A 20,468-nucleotide genomic window follows, 5' to 3' on the forward strand; every position below is an offset into this window, starting at 1 on the left:
AACAGACAGTTTATACTATGGTGAATACATTCACCACAGAGGCCATTAGGCCCATCGAATCTGCACCGACCCTCTGAAAACCTAACCTAAACCTTTGGACACTAAGGGGCAATTGATCATGGCCAATTCACTTAACCTGCACATCTTTGGACTGTGGGAGGAAACCAGAGCACCCGGAGGAAACCCACGCAGATACAGGGAGAAAGTACAGGCTCCACACAGTCACCCGAGGCCAGAATTGAACCCGGGTCCCTGGAGTTGTGAATCAGCAGTGCTAACCACTGTGCCACCATGTGCAGTTCAGAGAAGATTTACGAGACTAGTTCCAGGAATGGGTGGGTTGTTTCAGTAGGAAATGTTAGAGATGTTTAAGTTGGGTTTGTACCACTAGTATTTAGAAGAGTAAAGTGACTTGATCTGAAACGTTTAAGATCCTGAGGGGTCTTGACAGAGTGGATGTGGAGAGGATGTTTCCTCTTGTGGGAGAGTCTAGAACTAGTGGTCACAGTTCAAAAATAAAGGGTCGTTCATTTGAGACAGAGATGAGGAGAATTTTTTTCTCTCTGAGGGTCCTGAGTCGCTAGTGGAAACAGCATCTTTGAATTTTTTTAAGGCAGAGCTAGATAGATTCTTGATTGACAAGGGGGTGAAAGGTTATCGGGGGTAGGGCAGGAATGTGGAGTTGAAGTTATTGAATTATCTCATTGAATGATGGAGCAAAGTCGATGGCCCGAGTGGACTACTCCTGCTCCTAATTCATACGTTTGTTATACAGGGCGGTCTATCCGGAGGACCGGACTTGTTGCTGTGGCTGAGCTGGAGCTGCAGAGGGCGGTGTTTCTGGAGGACCAGACTTGTGGCTGTGGCTGAGCTGGAGCTGCAGAGGGCGGTGTATCGGGAGAACCGGACTTGTTGCTGTGGCTGAGCTGGAGCTGCAGAGGGCGGTGTATTGGGAGGACCGGACTTGTTGCTGTAGCTGAGCTGAAGCTGCAGAGGGCGGTGTATCCGGAGGACCGGACTTGTTGCTGTGGCTGAGCTGGAGCTGCAGAGGGCGGTGTATCGGGAGGACCGGACTTGTTGCTGTGGCTGAGCTGGAGCTGCAGAGGGCGGTGTATCCGGAGGACCGGACTTGTTGCTGTGGCTGAGCTGGAGCTGCAGAGGGCGGTGTATCGGGAGGATTGGACTTGTTGCTGTGGCTAAGCTGGAGCTGCAGAGGGCGGTGTATCCGGAGGGCCGGACTTGTTGCTGTGGCTGAGCTGGAGCTGCAGATGGCGGTGTATTGGGAGGACCGGACTTGTTGCTGTGGCTGAGCTGGAGCTGCAGATGGCGGTGTATTGGGAGGACCGGACTTGTTGCTGTGGCTGAGCTGGAGCTGCAGATGGCGGTGTATCGGGAGGACCGGACTTGTTGCTGTGGCTGAGCTGGAGCTGCAGAGGGCGGTGTATCCGGAGGACTGGACTTGTTGCTGTGGCTGAGCTGGAGCTGCAGAGGGCGGTGTATTGGGAGGACCGGACTTGTTGCTGTGGCTGAGCTGGAGCTGCAGAGGGCGGTGTATCCGGAGGACCGGACTTGTTGCTGTGGCTGAGCTGGAGCTGCAGAGGGCGGTGTATCCGGAGGACCGGACTTGTTGCTGTGGCTGAGCTGGAGCTGCAGAGGGCGGTGTATTGGGAGGACCGGACTTGTTGCTGTGGCTGAGCTGGAGCGTGTTGCCTGTCAGTTTGAAGTTGAGGCCGCAGCCGGCTGTTTGGTGGCTGCTGCCGGTGCCCGATGGGCGGTGGATTAGTGCGGGTGCGGCAGCTGATGATGGTGCTGAGGAAACTGCTGAAGTGCTCGCAGCGAGACTATGGCTTCTGCCTGGCCTCGGTGCTGTTGCTGAGTTTGGCTTCGCTCTGCTACCAACTGAACGGCGGGGCCCCGGCCCTGATCCTGGAGATCCGCAAGTACCTGGGTAGGTACCGAGCCGGCAGAGAGCCGCCTGCACCTGGATAGGGCCAGTTTATACATTGTAGGGAAGGATAAGGAGAGGCTGAGGGGTGGGCAGAGGGTGAGGGACGGGCAGTGGGTGAGGGGTGGGCAGAGGGTGAGGGACGGGCAGAGGGTGAGGGACGGGCAGAGGGTGAGGGACGGGCAGAGGGTGAGGGGTGGGCAGAGGGTGAGTGGTGGGCAGAGGGTGAGGGGTGGGCAGAGGGTGAGGGGTGGGCAGTGGGTGAGGGGTGGGCAGTAGGTGAGGGACGGGCAGTGGGTGAGGTGTGGGCAGAGGGTGGGCAGAGGGTGAGGGGTGGGCAGTGGGTGAGGGGTGGGCAGAGGGTGAGGGATGGGCAGAGGGTGAGGGGTGGGCAGAGGGTGAGGGGTGGGCAGAGAGTGAGGGACGGGCTGAGGGTGAGGGACGGCAGTTGGTGAGGGATGGGCAGAGGGTGAGGGATGGGCAGAGGGTGAGGGACGGCAGTGGGTGAGGGGTGGGCAGTGGGTATGGGGTGGGCAGAGGGTGAGGAATGGGCAGAGGGTGAGGGACGGCAGTTGGTGAGGGGTGGGCAGTAGGTGAGGGGTGGGCAGAGGGTGAGGGGTGGGCAGAGGGTGAGGGGTGGGCAGAGGGTGAGGGATGGCAGTTGGTGAAGGGTGGGCAGAGGGTGAGGGGTTGCAGTGGGTGAGGGACGGGCAGCGGATGAGGGACGGGCAGCGGGTGAGGGACGGGCAGCGGGTGAGGGACGGGCAGCGGGTGAGGGGTGGGCAGCGGGTGAAGGATGGGCAGAGGGTGAGGGACGGCAGAGGGATGAGCAGCGGGTGAGGGACGAGCAGTGGGTGAGGGACGGCAGAGGGTGAGGGACGGCAGCGGGTGAGGGACGAGCAGTGGGTGAGGGACGGATGAGGGATGGGCAGCAGGTGAAGATGGAGGTTGGACAGTGGATAAAGGTGAGAGACAGGCAGTGGAAGAGGGTGAGGGCTGGGCACTGGGGGGGGGATGGGTAGCAGGTGAGGGTGAGGGATGGGGTTGTAGGTGAGGGACGGGCAGCGGGTGAGGGACGGGCAGCGAGTGAGGGTGGACTGTAGGCGAGGAATAGGCAGCGGGTGATGGTCGTGCAGCAGGCACATGGAGGTGGACGAGAGACGGGATGGGGAGGGCGAGGGACGTGACAACAAGCGGAAGTGGGCGTGGTTGGGTGGGCAGGGGAGTAAAGAGCAAGGGATGTCTACAAAATTATGAGGGGCATAGACAGAGTGGATAGTCAGAGATTTTTTTCTCAGGGTAGAGGGGTCAATTACCAGGGGCATAGGTTTAAGATGCGAGGGGCAAGGTTTAGAGGAGATGTACGAGGCAAGTTTTTTTTACACAGAGGGTTGTGGGTCCTTGGAACTTGCTGCCGGAGGAGGTGGTGGAAGCAGGGACGATAGTGACATTTAAGGGGCATCTTGACAAATACATGAATAGGATGGGAATAGCGGGATACGGACCCTGGAAGTGTAGAAGATTTTTGTTTAGACGGGCAGCATGGTTGGCGCAGGCTTGGAGGGCCAAAGGGCCTGTTCCTGTGCTGTCCTTTCTTTGTTCTTTGTTCTTGGACAACCAAGGGAGTAAGCAAGTGGCTCCCGGGGTGCGGCAAGAGTTTAAACGAGAGAGGGCTGGCGCAGGGAGCGGCAAGTGTGTGAATGAGGGGAAGCTGCGGAGACAGGCGAGAGTTTGAGCGAGGAGTAGCTGGAGGGAGGGAACGAGCAAGCGGCAATTGGGGGAATGAGTGTGAGAGCAAGGGTGGAGTAATTCACGAGCAAAGGGGTGAGAAGCCAGTGAGCGTAAAAGCTTGCGGCGCGGAGGTAAGCATCTGAACATGTGGCAGCCACTGAGTGCACATGGGACTGATTGCGGTTAGATACATTGGGGTGTGTGTCAGGAGGTGGTCTGTGCAAGATTGTGTGTTTTAAATACTTGACGTACTTAGTGTGAAGTTCAGCATTTAGCAAATGTCATTGTAGTGTTGTAATTTCGCTTTTCAGCTGTTTGAATAACGAACTATACTTGACTAAAGTTGGGAAAGTAAAGTTTAAATAATTTTACACTGATATTTCTGCTTTGGATGTGACGTGGGGGGGGAGCATCTGTCACGAGTTGCAGAGCAAGCCAGAGTGAATGTGAAACGGTGGTAATGGAATTGTTGAGTAATAGAGGAGAAATGTCAAAAGTGAAGGTACAGATTAACAATGAGTGCATTGGAATCCTTTAGAAACATGAGTGTGCACACATATTTAACACTGGCAATTTTCACCCCAGGAGACTGAAGCCTCCTCACTGATATTTTCCAGGACTGGCTGGATTCTGGTCATTCTCCCGAAAATTGCCAAGTACCAGATGGATGAATTGTAAACATTGATTGTGAGGAAATTGTTGGACATCGTGATAAGGGAATGTTTAAGGGATCTTGTTAAAGTACAAGATTTAATTGGAGACCAAAAAATCCCAGGAAATACCCAACACTTCTTTTAAAGAGAAAAGAGGTTAATATTTAGTATAATTAGTATTAAAAAGTATATTTAAAAGTATTTTTAAAAGATTAGAACTAAAATCAAGGGAGCCAAACAAACAAACAATCCAGTCATAACAAGTAAGTTAATGAATTGAATGACCAGCAAAACATTTCAAGAGCAAGGCTGAAATTCAGCCGGAACCGATGTGAAATGGAATGAAGTCAAGTGCTGGGAGAACACCAAATTACCAAAAAAAGGACTGGAAATTCTGTTTGCTGAGAACATGCCGTCACTGCCGATCATTCCGGCTATAGTGTCTGTGTTGGCTCTCTGAAAGTGGTACTTACTGCATTTTATTCTCTCCTAAATTTTCCCCTTTTTATAAATGATTATTAATTCTCTTTACCCCTCTGTTTCTGGTAAATTACTATGTACTAAAAATACCCTCTGCAGTAACAAATCCCTTAGCCTCACCCTTTGTTCTTTTGATTTTAAAAGAATGCCCACTATTTACAGTCTCATTAACCAGGGAGCTGAATTTGCTTAGTCAAACTTTCAGAACAGTCTGTAAATATCCCTTATCCTTTATTTTAATGAAGGGAGATCCAACTTCTCCTCTAACACTTCTCATTCCTCCAATAATAGTGAAAAGTGTCTACTCCCTCTACATTGAGCTCACATCTTTCTTGAAGTAAGGTTGGAAAAGTAGTCACAGCATTCTTTTATATATTTATTTAAACAATAAATTTGGAGTATCCAATTATCTTTTTCCCAATTCCAGGGCAATTCACCTACCCTGCACACCTTTGGGCTGTGGGAGTGAGACCCACGCATATATAAATAACTTACATATAAAAGTAGATACGATACAGTTTCTATCAATTGCAGTGGGCATATTGTGGCACAGTGGTTAGCACTGCCGGACGGCGTCAGGGACCCGGGTTCCTTGGGTGAATCTGTGGAGTTTGCACCTTTTTCCCGTGCCTGTGTGAGTTTCCTCCGGGTGCTCTGGTTTCCTCTCTCAGTCAAAAGATGTGCAGTTTAGGTAGGAGTACGTGGATGAGGAAGGTCAGTGCAGGCTCGATTGGCTGAATGGCCTTCTGCACTGTATGAGTTCTATGGATTAGTGAGTGCATAGCCATTGGGGATTTAGTGTACCCAATTATTTTTCTCCAATTAAGGTGCAATTTAGCGTGGCCAATTCACCTAACCTGCACATCTTTGGGTTGTGGGGGTGAAACCCACACAGTCATGGGGAGAATGTGCAAACTCCACACGGTCAGTGACCCAGAGCCGGGATTGAACCCGGGTCCTCAGCGCCGCAGTCCCAGTGCGAACCACTGCGCCACATGCCGCCCATTAATGTCCTGTTTCATAGATTAATGCCTTTAAACATATAGAAATTTGACATTATTTTCATTTGGTATTCAATCCCTCAGTAAACAGCTGTTTCCACCTAAATACATGCAGCAATTAAGATACTCTAATCGGCAACTTTGAAATTGGCATTAATGTAATGAGCCAATGGTTAACACTCTTTGGCCATAATATGTGACTGTCTGCTTTAAATGTGGACTTTATAAGTGACAGGCACAGAGAAGAGAAACAGCCATGCTCCAAACAGTGACACCATTGTTTATATTGTGCCATTCTCCAGTCATAATCACATCTCTGTTTCTGTTCTTCGCCTGGCTTCTAACCAATGCCACCAAATGTCCATTAATATTAACACAGCACAGCTTGGTTATATTAAACCTTTAACATGAGATAAAAAAAGTCCCATGGTGCTTTCACAGGAGTGCTGTCTCCCAAAACTTTCAAATGATCAAACTAAGCCACTTAACACAGCATCAGATAGGTAAATATTAAGTTTTAAGGAGCGTCTTTAAGGAGTAGAGAGAATTGAGGAAGGTATTCTACAGCCTAGGTATTCTACAGCCTTGACATCTGAAGATATGGCACCAATAGTGAACAATTAGAATTGGAGATTAGTGGAACGCAGATATGTCAGGAGGGTTGTTGGGCCAAAGGTGATCGCAGAAATAAAGAAGGTCAAATAGGGATTTGAAAACATTGAAATTGTAAGTTTTCCATGTGACACGAATCAGACATGTTGTGAAAATCCAAATGCGCTACATCCCTTGCATTTCCTTCTTATTTCACTGCCTTTTTAAAGTAAATTCTATGAATTGAATGAGACGCAACTTGACTTTGCCAAGTCAATACTTACTGTTTTTAATCCTCATGTTTCCAAGGGATTAATTTATCTTGAATTGTGATTGAGAAACTTCCTAATTATCCCAATCGGACTGACTGGCAATTACTCATTTGACTTGGATTATTCCCTTTTCCCTTTTCCCTTTTGTTAAAGAAGTGTTTAAATTCTTCATTTCCAAGAACATTTGGAGTAGTAGGGGTGTGGAACGCCCTGCCTGCAACAGTAGTAGACTCGCCAACTTTAAGGGCATTTAAGTGGTCACTGGATAGACATATGGATGAAAATGGAATAGTGTAGGTCAGATAGGCTTCAGATGGTTTCACAGGTCGGCGCAACATCGAGGGCCGAAGGGCCCGTACTGCGCTGTAGTGTTCTATGTTCTATGTTCTATTTCAAAGGTTGGATTCAGAGTCTCTGATACTTTAGTTTGTTATGACATCAGGGCTCCATGCTTTCTGCACTTTCAAGTTCACATTTTTTTCCCAGTGCTACTTCTTGACATACTCTTCCTTCGTGGGTTGTGGGCATCACAGGTAAAGGCTATATTTATTGCCCATCCCTAATTGTCCTTGCAAAGTGGGCGGTGAACTTCTTTCTTGAAGTGCTGCAGTCCATCTGGCATAGATACTCCCACAGTGCTGTTGAGGAGGGAGTTCCAGGATTTTAATCTAGTGATACTGAAGGAATTATGATATTGTTCCAAGTTAGGATGGTGTGTGGCTTGGAGGCGAACTTGCAGCTGGTGCTGTCCTTGTTTTGCCAGATGGTAATGACTTTGGAAGGAGCATTAATGAGTTGCCGCAATGCACCTTGGAGATAGTGCACACTGCTGTCACTGTGCATCAGTGGTGGTAGAAATGAAATGAAAATCGCTTATTGTCACGAGTAGGCTTCAATAAAGTTACTGTGAAAAGCCCCTAGTCGCCACATTCCGGCGCCTGTTCGGGGAGGCTGGTACGGCAGGGAGTGAATGCGTAAGTTGGTGGATGGGGTGCTGACCAAGAGAGCTGTTTTGTCCTAAATGGTGTTGAACGTCCTGAGTGTTGTTGAAGTTGCACTTATCCAGCCAATTGGAGAGTATTCCTTGGACACGATGCTGAGTATCAGTAGCAGGACTGGTTGAGAAAGCCGTTAACGAAGAGTATGGTATCTTGGGCTTTATCAATAGAAACATAAAGTACCAAAGAAAGGAAATTATGGTGAGCTTATTAAACACGGTTCAACCTCATCTGGAGTATTGTGTCCAGTTTAGGAACGAAGTGAAGGCATTAGCGAGACTGCAGAAAAGATTCATGAGCATGGTTTCAGGGATTAAGAACTTCAGTTACACGGAAAGGTTAGAGGCGCTAGGGTTGTTCATCTTGGAGAAGAGAAGGTTGGGAGGATATTTGATAGAGGTATTCAAAATCATGAGGGGTAGGGTGGTATGGTGGGGCAGTGATTAGCACTGCAACCTCATGGTGCCGAGGACCCGGGTTCGACCCCGGCCCCGGGTCACTGTTCGTGTGGAGTTTGCACATTCTCCTTGTGCCTGCGTGGATCTCGCCAGGGTAGGTGGATTGGCCACGCTAAATTGCCCCTTAATTGGAAAAAAAAGAATTGGGTACTCTAAATTTATTTTTGAAAAAGAATCATGAGGGGTTGGTGGAATGATCAAGAACCAGAGAGCACGGGTTTCAGGTACTTGTCTGGAGAAACAACCGTAACATGAGGAAAGATGTTTGTACACAGCGAGTGGTTTGGATCTGGAATGTACTACCTGTCAGTACGGTGGAGGCAGACTCAATTATGACGTTCAAAAGGGAATTGGGTAATCACCTGAAAAGAGAGTTCACAGGATCATGGGAAAGGCTTGGGAGTGGCACTATGTGAATTACCCTTGCAGAAAGTCAGCACGGACATGACTGGCAGCCTTCTGTGCGATAATCATTCTATGATTCTATCTTCTTTGCGCTATTTACCCCGTCTGTTAGGTGCTTTCAAGCCAAATCCAGATAAGATAATCAATGGTAACTGGCACTCTTTCATCAGACTCTTTTCACCACAGAAAATAATTTGGCAAAGGTGTTCATTAATTGTTGTGATTTAAACCATGTTGCATTTGAGGGTGGGGGAGAGCTGTTTAAAAAAGGAAGTGAAATAATAGGTGGTTAACAAACTAATGAAAATTGTTTTCTCCAAAGACTGCTGTGAGTCTACACAGAAACAGATCTAATGTTGGAGTTTATGCTCCACACAAGCCTTCTCCCATCTTATTTCATCTAATCCTATCAATATACCTCTGTTCCTTTCTAGCTTAGATCCTTGAGCTCGCATTGATGTGGCTACTGCTCGAGGAGCTTGCGTCGATTTGACTAAGCAATCAGGTCAGTGTAGGAAATGCTGTAGGAATGTAGCTGTAGACATTTGAGTCAGTGTGGATTGGGCTTCTGGCTGTACAAATCTGCACTAGATATGAATGAAAAGAGCCCAAAGCCAAGCACATGTGATGCCCGCTACCATTCTTTTCAGGTTTTTGAGCAATTATCATGGGAAATCTCTCGTTACACCTCGCTGCCCTTCATTGCTTTCGAAAAAGAGCGTACCAAAAGTAAATATTTAACTGTCTATATTTATGTTCTACATATCTGATCCTCGCAAGGCAGTAATATCTATCCCCAGCAGTAACACCAGTGATGTTCTGTGTAGGGCAAGAGGCCTCAAAAAACATGCACTCAACAAAACAGAAAGCAATATTACCATTAGCCATGAAAGTTTGGCAGTGTGTAACCCAGCAAGTTAAATTCAACTATTGAATATTTGACATGCCCTGCTTGTGGGGATTTTCCAAGTAAATATGTTTTTGAACTAGGTTTGAATGATTGCCAACAACAGCAGTGAGAACAAGCTTAGTTTTTCCAAGATTAAATTAGCTGTGCAGAGGCTGAAGGACAACTTGCCACGGCATATTCCCTGCACTGTTATAGTGTTCTTCACAGGGCAGGCTCATGGAGAAGGAGGTAACATACTGGCATGGATAGAGGATTGGTTAATGGAAGCAGAGAAAGAGAGAGAGAGTAGGGATTAATGGCATTGGGACTGTAATTGGAATGCTACAAGGATTAGTGCTGGGGCCTTGGTGATTTACAGTCTATATTAATGATTTAAGAGTTAGTGATAATGCTAAACTGGGTGGCAATGTGAGCTGTGAGGTGGACGCAAAGATGGACAGTTTAAGTGAGTGGACAACAAGGTGGTAGATAGAGGAAAGTGTGAGGTTATTCATTTAAGAGTAAGAATATAAGCAGTATTTTTTTCAAAAGGCCAGAAACTTCTAAATATTGGTTATGCAAGAAAGACTTTGTTGCACTTGTACAAGGAACTTAGAAAGCTATTAGGGAGACAAAAGGCATGTTAATCTTATTGCGAGAGGATTGGAGTACTAGAATAAGCAGGTCTTGCGACAGTTTTACAGGGTTTTGGTGAAACCACACCTGGAACACTACAGTTTTGGCCTCCATGTCCAAGGAAGCATATACTTGCATTGGAGGCTATACAAAAAAAGTTCATTAGATTGGTTTGTGGGGTGAGAGAGTTGTCCTAGATTGAAAGGCTGAGTAAATTGCACCTACATACTCTGGAGTTTATAAGAATGAGAGGTGATCCCATTGAAACATACAAGATTCTGAAAGGGCTTCTTCTTCTCTTGGCTGGGGAACCTAGAACACAGTATTAGGATAATAGTTGATATTTTTGGGACAGAAATGAGGAGTAATTCCTTCACTCAATGAGTTGTGAATCTTTGAACTTCTCTCCTTCAGAGGGTTGTGGATGCTCCATTGTTGAATATGTACAAGGCTGAGATTGATTTTTTTGTCTCACAGAGAATCAAGGGACATAGGAAGTGTGTGGGAAAGTAGGGTTAAGCAGGAGATCAGCCTTGATTATATTGAACGCCAGACCATGCTCAAGAAATGGCTCCTCATTTTTCTGATGTTACATCATTAAACCACCATTTCTTGCTCCCAAGTGATTCTCTGGATCAAGGGAGCTGCATTCAATTAGCAACTAGTCTACAGCAAGAATGCCTCTATAGAATGCTATTTTTTTTTTCAATTTAGAGTACCCAACTCTTTTTTTTCAATTAAAGGGCAATTTTAGTGTGGCCAATCCATCTAGCCTGCACATCTTTTGGGTTGTGGGGGCGAAACCCATGCAAAGACGGGGAGAATGTGCAAACTCCACACGGACAGTGACCCAGAGCCAGGATCGAACCTGGGACCTCGGTGCCATGAGGCAGTAGTGCTAACCGCTGCGCCACCGTTCTGCCCCTTATAGAATGTTATTTACATTCACTCATTTGTTCTCCATAGTTTGGTAACTTCCAAAATCCATGCAACACAAGCTGTATCCCTTCTCAGCACTTCTGCGAAACTAATGATTTGTTAAATAGAATCAAATCACAAACCTAGCCACAGCCATATGGTTGCAGGAACAGACAAGAAAGGCCCCTCAAGCCTGCTCCACCATTCAGTGAGATCATGGCTGATCTGATACCACAATTCAACTTCCCTATTCGCAAACCCATTATCTTTCACTCCCTTCAGTACCAAAACATCTGTTGATCGTATTCTTAAATACAGTCAACACCTGAGTATCCACAGTAGAGAATCTCAGTGATTCTCAATCTGCAGAGTGAAGAAATTTCTCCTGCACTCAGTCCTAAATGGCTGGCTCCTGCCCTGAGCCTCGGACCTTCAGCCAAGAGTAAGTCTCTCAGCATCTATCTCATCAACCTTCAAGAACTTTATATGTTTCAATGAAACTCCTCTCATTCTTTTAAATAGCTGAGAATCATGGCCCATTCTACTCAATCTCTCCTTAGGAAAACCCTCTAATTCCAGGAATCAGTCTTAGTTTCACCTCCTCCAAGGCAAATATAACAACAAATTGCATTCATATAGCATCTCTATCTCTGTAAAAGCCCCACAGTGCTGCATAAGAAAGTTATCGAACAAAATTCAACATTCATTTTGCCTTTTGAAATTCCAAATATACCACTTACAGAATCATAGAATTTACAGTGCAGAAGGAGGCCATTCGGCCCATCGAGCCTGCACTGGCTCTTGGAAAGAGCACCCTACTTAAGTCCATGCCTCCACCCTATCCCCGCAACCCAGTAACTCCACCTAACTTTTTTTGGACACTAAGGGCAATTTATCATGGCCAATTCACCTAACCTAATCTTTGGACGGTGGGAGAAAACTGGAGTACCCGGAGGAAACCCCGCAGACACAGGGAGAACGTGCAAACTCCACCTAGTCACCCAAGGCCGGAATAGCTGAAACATCAACACAATGCTCCTGGTAGTTGATGGTGCAGTGGTTCAGTAAATATAATCAGTGGATTCTACTGGTCTTTCTTATCTACCATGCTAGTTACACCCTATTTAAAAGCTCTAATAGATTAAACACAATTTGCCTTTCATAAAACTGGTTTATTATGGCTGAATCATGTTATGATTTTCTTAGTGTCCTGTTACCACATTCCTTATGCTAGGTTCCAGCATTGTCCCCATTACTGATGGTAAACCAACTAGACAATAATTCTCTGTTTGCTTTCTCCTTTCTTGAATAGCAGGTTTATGTTTGCTACCTTCTGATCCAGGGAACTGATTTGGAAAACAAATGTATGCATTGTCTCTGTAGCTGCCTGCTTTAAAACCCTTGGATGCAGACTATCATCTCCAGGGGATTGTCATTTTTTAGCTCCATAACACTTTCCAGATTCTTTCTTTACTGATATTAATTGCTTTCAGTTCTTTGCTATCATAGGTCCTTGATTTCCCCACTATTTCTGGTATATTGTTTGCACCATTTACTGTGAATATGGTGTCTGAGCATCAAATATGTTTGGTCCAGGAGAAGGTGCAAATCAGTCCAAAGGAGATATAGCGCTATGTAAGATTTTATGTGTGAACTATAATTTGTAGTGCATTCTAGTTTCCTATCTTCCTCTTTCTGTCTGACTGATCAGTATGGTGCTAAAATCTGATCTCTGAGTCAGAAGGTGTGGGCAGAAGAGCTATTACAGTGCTTTGACCACCGCAAAATACAGGCTGACGTGGAGTCAGAGAGGATTGCCTTTTTTTGGATGAGTTTTGAAACTGAGATCCTGTCTTCTCCCTCAGGTTGTAAAGATCCCATGCCGCTATTTTGACGAAGAGTAGAGAAATTCTCCCCTGTGTCTTGGCAATAATTATTCCTCGGTCAACATGCAAAACGAGATCTCATCAGTACTGCAAAGCATTTTGTTGGTCCTTGCTGTGCGAAACAGTGACTGGCACTTCAAAAAATAGTACAGACGTGGCATTAACATCCTTAGAGCTTCACGGGATTATGAAAGGTGCTATATCAATGCAAGTTTCTCTCCCAAAAATCTCTGTGGTTGGCGGGGGGTGCTAATTCAAACAATTCCATCATGTTGACCCATGTATCCATTGATACAAGTGGAATATTATCATGTAAAAGTCTCAGCTTGCTAACTCCTGTCAACGTGGTGTGGATAATGCCTCAAAGCTTGGGGATTTTCTGATCCTGAATTATGATTATTGTGTATTTCCCCTCTATTTCAGATGGAATATTGTCAGCTCCATCATTTTGTCTCTGCAAAGTGACAAAAGGTGGGAGCATATAAGACTGAAATGTAAATTATACTGCGGTTCAGCATTTGAAACCAAAATAATTAATTCTGGATGGCTGATTCTCGAATAATATATATTTACAATAAATTATTTTTCTCTTCAAATGCTGAATCATGTTACACTTCAAAATGCTCGAAGGTGGCGAAGAGAAGCATCAGTTTGAGGATTTGGAAAGTTCCGGAGGGTGAAGTGTCTTCTTCTGGAGCAAAATTAATTCCAAGTAAAGGGGGAACTTTACAAATCTTCCAGTTGACGTAATGTTGGTATAGCTCCTATTTAAGTAATGGCAAGTTCATGTCACATTTTATTCCCACTTGCAACTTTCAGCTGTGGTAGGCAAGATTATGAGGATTCAGTTTTCATCAAAAAGGCAAAGAAATTTGATCCCCAAAAAACCTATAAAAATCCTGAAATGCAATGTAATAAAAAGGAATTTCACATCCATTGACTTGTATGAATGAATGAAATGAAAATGAAAATCGCTTATTGTCACAAGTAGGCTTCAAATGAAGTTACTGTGAAAAGCCCCTAGTCACCACTTTCCGGCGCCTGTTCGGGGAGGCTGTTACGGGAAACGAACCGTGCTGCTGGCCTGCCTTGGTCTGCTTTCAAAGCCAGCCATTTAGCCCTGTGCTAAACAGCCCCAGCCACAGTATTAATGGTCTTAGGAGAAAGCATACAGATTACAAAGGGAGGCAGAAACAAAGTTATTTGAAATAGAGTTAGGTGTTAGATTGGAAAGGTATGGTACTGGTATTTCTTGGTTATCAGCAGAAACATAGGAACAGGCCATTCAGCTCCTTGAGGTTATTCCTAAATTCATATAATTGGTGCTTGATGCTACGGTCACTTGTTTTACAACAAAATCTCTATTCACGGTAGCACAGTGGTTAGCAATGTTGCTTCACAGCTCCAGGGTCCCAGGTTCAATTCCCGGCATGAGTCACTGTCTGTGTGGAGTCTGCATGTTCTCCCTGTGTCTGCGTGGGTTTCGTCCGGGTGCTCCGGTTTCCTCCCACAAGTCCCAAAAGAAATGCAGTTAGGTGAATTGGACATTCTGAATTCTCTCTCTGTGGACCCGAACAGGCGCCGGAATGAGGCAACTAGGGGCTTTTCACAGTAACTTCATTGCAGCGTTAATGTAAGCCTACTTGTGACAATTAAGATTATTATTATTAGTAGTAGGAGTAAATGTTAACTTCTTTTCATAATTCCCGCAGCATTGTCACAGTTTTAGTATGTTCATGTTTCAGTCATAATTTGTAACAGATTTATTATCATTTTAATGTTTATTTTCTCTTTCAGGTAATTCTTCTTTTCTGGATGGGTATCGACATGTACCCACTAAGGTAAATTTGGATTATTGGGAAGGAACATTCTGCTGCTACATATGGGGCATACCCTGAATATCCTATGTGTATTTAAATATGCTTGTCTATCTTGTTGACTTGAATATTATATTCAATGAAGCCAGGTCACTACTGACACTGATGGGTAAACACCATTAATTATCTTCAATTGCTTTTACTGCTCGGAAATTAATCGCTGTGCTGTAAGTCTCTCTGATTCTATGACTCTGTACTGATATTAATTCAGAATTAGAGAGAGACTGTGTTTATTAATATAAAGCCTTTCACACCCCCAGAGCATCCCATGGTTCTTGACACATCGGTCAAAAACTTGTGAATTTCCTTATCATTCTGTTGTATGGTTAGCAAATACTGCAGACAATTTTCACATAACAAACTTCCACAAGTATCAGTTGAGATAAAGTAAAGCGATAATGAATGCAAAGAAGTGGAAGCTAATGCTACAGTAATACTAATACCCCATTCAGGATATATTGAACTTGCAACGGGGAGGTAATTTAGCCTCCCGAGCCTAACACCCTCAATGTGATCATGGCTGATCCCATCCTGGCTCAACTCCACCATCCTGCCCATTCTCCGTAACCCCAACCCATTACCAATTAAAAATCTGTCTGACTCCACCTTATTTTTGCTCACTGTCCCTGCATCCACCACACTCTGGGGTAGCGAATTCCACAGATTCACAACCCTTTGGGAGAAGTAGTTTTTCCTCAAATCTGTTTTAGATTTGCTACCTCGTATTCTAAGATTATGGCCTCTCGTTTTAGAATCCTCTACAAGAGGAAGCATCAGCTCCACGTCTACTTTATCCATACCTTTTAGCATCTTGTATACCTCAATTAGATCTCCCCTTATTCTGCTAATAACTCTAGAGTATAGGCCTAAACTGTTCAATCTCTCCTCATACAACAAACCCTTCATCTCTGGAATAAATCTAGTGAACCTCCTCTGAACTGTCTCCAATGCCACTACATCTTTCCTCAAATAAGGGACCAAAAATGTGCACAATACTCTAGGTACGATCTTCCCAATCCCTTGTACAGTTGCAACAACACTTCCTTACCTTTATACTCAATTCCTTTTGCTATAAATGTCAACATTCCATTTGCTTTTCTTATTATCTGCTGCACCTGCATTGTGGAAAATTAAAGCTCATGATGTAGGGGATAACATATTAGCATGGGTAGAAGATTGGCTGGCTGTAAACAGAGTATGCATAAATGAGACTATTTCTGATTGTCAGGATTTGACGTTTGGAGTCCTGCTGGGACCTCAACTTTATACAGTTTATATCAATGACTTAGATGACGTGAGTGAAGGTTTGGTAGCTAAATTTGCAGATGATACAATGATAGGTAGGAAAGTATGTTGTGAAGAGGACATGAGGTTGCTGACATATAGATGGGTTAAACGAATGGGCAAAAACCTGGCATAGGAATATAATGTGGGAAAATGTGAAGTTGTTCACTTTGGCAGGAAGAATAAAAAGCAGAGAAAAACTTAAACAGAGAACGGTGCAGAATTCCAAGGTGCAGCAGGATCTAGGTGTTCCAGTGCATGAGTCACAAATGTTGGTATGCAGGTACAGCTCCTGACCTCAGTACAGCCTTGGTTCATACATGGTCAAATGAGCTGAACTCCAGAGATGAGGTGAGAGTCACTGCCATTGACATCAAAGCTGTATTTTTCATGTGTGGCATCCAAAATCCCTTGCAAAACTGGAGTAAATTGGAATTGGGGGGAAAATGCTCTCTTTTTTTGGAGTCATAGCACAAAGGAAGATAGTTGTGATTGTTGGAGGTCAGAAATCCTAGCTCCAGGATAGGAGTAACTCAGGGTAGTGCCCTAGGCTCAATAGGCCCAACCATCTTTGCCTGTTTCAACAATGATCTTCCTTACATCATAAAGTCAGAAGTAGTGATGATCGCAGATGATTGCACAATTTCAGCACCATTTGTGACTACTGAAGCAATCCATGTCCAAATGTAGCAGGATCTGGACAATATCCAGGCTTGGACTGACAAGTAACATTTGCAACACACAAGTGCTAGGCAATGACCATTTCCAACAAGAGAGAATCAAACTTTCGCCCATGGCATTATCGTCGCTGAATCCCCACTATCAACATCCTGGGGAGTTACCATTGACCAGAAACTGAACTGAACTAGCCATATGAGTGCTGTGGCTACCAGGGCAGGTCAGAAGCTGGGAATCCTGCAGCTTGTAACTCACCTCCTGACTCCCCAAAGCCTGTCTACAATCTACAAGGCACAAGTCAGGAATATGGGTAGTGTGACACTAGCACAATGGTCCGCACTGCTGCCTCACAGCACCAGGGTTGGTTCCGAGTTGGTTGACTGTGTGGAGTTTGCACTTTCTCCCTGTGTCTATGTGGATTTCCTCTGGGAGCTCTGGTTTCCTCCCACAGTCCAAAGATGTGCAGGTTAGGTGGATTGGCCATGTTAAGTTGCCCCTTAGTGTCTAAAGGTTAGGTGGGGATACGGGGATAGGGCAGGGGCATGGGCCTAGGTTGGGGGCTCTTTCGGAGGGTCGGTGCAGACCTGATGAGCCGAATGGCCTCCTGCACTGTAGGGATTCTTTGATGATTCTGTTCCATGATGATGATGATGGAATACTCTCCACTTGTATGGATGATTATAGCTCCAACAACACCGAAGAAGCTTGACACCATCCTGGACAAAGCAGTCTGCTTGATTGGCGCTCCTCCCATAAACATTCACTCCTTCTACCATCAATGCACTGTAACAGCCTTGTGCACCATCTCCAAGATGCACTGCAGGATTTCACCAAGGCTCCTTAGACAGAATCTTCAAAACCCATGACCACTACCATCTAGAAGGACTAGGGCAGCAACTACCTGGGAACACCATCACCTGAATTTCCCCTCCAGCCACTCACCCTGACATGGAAATCTATCGCTGTTCCTTCTGGAACTCCCTTTTCACAGCACTGGGGGTGTACCAACACCACATGGACTGCAGGCGTTCAAGACTTTCCAAAATACTTAATTCCACATGGATATGTGTAAATACATTCACTATGAGTTTCACCAACTTCTCAAGGGCAATTAGGGATGGGCAATAAATGCTGGCCTAGGCAACGGCACCCACATCCCTTGAATTAATTTTTAAAAGTAATTAAGAAGGCTAATGGAATGCTAGGTTTTAGTAAGGGAGGAATTACTCATAAAGGTAAGAATGTTATACTTCAGATATATAGAGTATTGATGTGACCATTTCTCGAATATTGACTGCAGTTTTGTCTCCTTTTTTAAGGAAGTGTGTTAGTGGCGATTCAGAAGAGGCTTACTGGATTTCTTATGAGGATAGGTTAGACAAACTGGGCTTGTTTCCACTGGAGTTTAGGAGAATGAGGGTCATTAATACTTTTAAAGCGGAGGGAGATAGATTCCCTTACCTAACAAGAATCTAAGGTTATCAGGAGGGGCAGATGGAAATGTGGAATTTGAAACACAGAAGATCAGCCATGATCTTATTGAATGGTGGAGCAGACCAGAGGCCTCACTGTAATTATTGGGTGATACTGTTGTGCTTTCTTTTACTTTGTCTTTTCTGTGGCTCTGTTCCAATTATGGCAATCAGTGAGTTTGCCCTTCTTTCTGTGTTATCTATGTCCTAATGCTCAGAGTCGCCAGGTATCAAATGATACCACCACAAGTTTCAACCGGCTATCGATCAAAGAGCCAAACACCAGTTAGTTAGTTCAAGGTCAAGGGTACTTTATTTACACACAATTAGTCATGCAACACCATCAGGGGCAGCACGGTAGCATTGTGGTTAGCACAATTGCTTCACAGCTCCAGGGTCCCAGGTTCGATTCCCAGCTTGGGTCACTGTCTGTGCGGAGTCTGCACATTCTCCCCGTGTCTGCGTGGGTGTCCTCCGGGTGCTCCGGTTTCCTCCCACAGTCCAAAGATGTGCGGGTTAGGTGGATTAGCCGTGCAAAATTGCCCTTAGTGACCAAAATTGCCCTTAGTGTTGGGTGGGGTTACTGGGTTATGGGGATAGGGTGGAGGTGTGGGCTTGGGTAAGGTGCTCTTTCCAAGAGCTGGTGCAGACTCGATGGGCCGAATGGCCTTCTTCTGCACTGTAAATTCTATGAAATTCTATTCTATGAGCATAAATACTACTAGTTAACTACACCTATCGACTAAGACAACCTGTACTTAACTTCGGGCACCCGGCTTCAGTCAGAAAACAGTGGTCGCTATTCGATTCTGGATCTATCGGGTTCGAAGGCGTAACTGCTGCTCAGCTAGGCTCGTCCGTCTGGTAGCGAGCGTTGAACTTGTACTTGCTTTTGGTGTTGCTGCATTTGGCGATTGCCGTGACCGGAGTACCAAGGCCAAAAGAGAGCGAACATATGGCAAACTCTTCTTATACTCAGGGGGTTTTCGCGCGCTTTTGGGTGGTCCTTCGATTTGGGCCTTACTAGATCACTCTGTTCGATTCCTTAGCCAATAAGTGGTGTTGCACGTTTTACTATGGGTGTAAAACGCGTTTATTGGAGTGTATTAACACGCCTCCGTTTAAAGGCCGTGTGCTTAACACTACTAGGCTCTATGTATGTATTTTCAGCTCAGGAGTCGCCAGATGCCGTATAGACACCTCACAAATATTCCAAGGTCAGGTTCAAAGTAATAAAACGATACACCGATTAGTAAGTTCCAAACGATCAATATTTATTATACAATTATAATAAATACGCATGCACACGCTAAGGGACTAAGCTATGACTAAACTAAGCGATCAGAATACTTAACTAAACAGGAACAGGCAAGGTCACGGAGCGAGGCCTTCGTTCCGATCTTGGTCTGCAACCTTCAGAGAGCGTGCTGGTCACTGGGGGTCTAGAGGGCCTGGTTCGCGTAGCGAGCGTCGTATTGGCACTTACGGTTCGGCGGCTGGTGCTCAACGGCTGGAGTCAGGATACAGGTTGGAGTTCTTGGTCAAAGCCGGTTTACTATGGGTGTAAAACGCGTTTATTGGAGTGTATTAACACGCCTCCGTTTAAAGGCCGTGTGCTTAACACTACTAGGCTCTATGTATGTATTTTCAGCTCAGGAGTCGCCAGATGCCGTATAGACACCTCACAAATATTCCAAGGTCAGGTTCAAAGTAATAAAACGATACACCGATTAGTAAGTTCCAAACGATCAATATTTATTATACAATTATAATAAATACGCATGCACACGCTAAGGGACTAAGCTATGACTAAACTAAGCGATCAGAATACTTAACTAAACAGGAACAGGCAAGGTCAGGGAGCGAGGCCTTCGTTCCGATCTTGGTCTGCAACCTTCAGAGAGCGTGCTGGTCACTGGGGGTCTAGAGGGCCTGGTTCGCGTAGCGAGCGTCGTATAGGCACTTACGGTTCGGCGGCTGGTGCTCAACGGCTGGAGTCAGGATACAGGTTGGAGTTCTTGGTCAAAGCCGGAGCACGAAACAACAGACAGGACCATGGGTGGGGGTCTATCTTTTATAGGGGTCTCCAATGTCCGTGCCTTTCCGGGGCGGGCTTTACCTTCAGGTATCGATTGGATTACTCCCAATCGATATCTTTTGAATTCCTCCAATGTGAGGGTCTTTCTTGATGGCGGGGGCGGTTTCTTTAGTGGATACTTCTGGTGCCGCTCTGTCTGGACATCCACTTAAAGTATCTTATTCAAACCCAAATGTTGCCATTGTGTGTGCCTAGA

The 20,468-nt window shown here is 45.5% G+C and overlaps 1 protein-coding gene across 3 annotated transcripts in view; it reads left to right on the top strand.

The window, feature by feature from the left end:
• The first annotated feature begins 1,663 nt into the window (after positions 1 to 1,663).
• usta (uronyl 2-sulfotransferase a) overlaps positions 1,664 to 20,468 on the top strand; it is a 109,892-nt gene continuing 91,087 nt past the window's right edge. For 2 of the 3 annotated variants that reach the window (XM_038805273.1, XM_038805274.1), the window contains exons 1-2: positions 1,664 to 1,948; positions 14,661 to 14,704. In XM_038805273.1, coding sequence (XP_038661201.1) covers positions 1,768 to 1,948; positions 14,661 to 14,704 — 225 coding nt within the window. In that variant the 5' untranslated portion in view covers positions 1,664 to 1,767. The remainder of the gene's footprint in view (positions 1,949 to 14,660; positions 14,705 to 20,468) is intronic. The other variant, XM_038805265.1, reaches the window with a different exon arrangement.

This window comes from Scyliorhinus canicula, chromosome 1 (genome assembly GCF_902713615.1).
Source record: "Scyliorhinus canicula chromosome 1, sScyCan1.1, whole genome shotgun sequence".
In the NCBI taxonomy this organism is placed as follows: domain Eukaryota; kingdom Metazoa; phylum Chordata; class Chondrichthyes; order Carcharhiniformes; family Scyliorhinidae; genus Scyliorhinus; species Scyliorhinus canicula.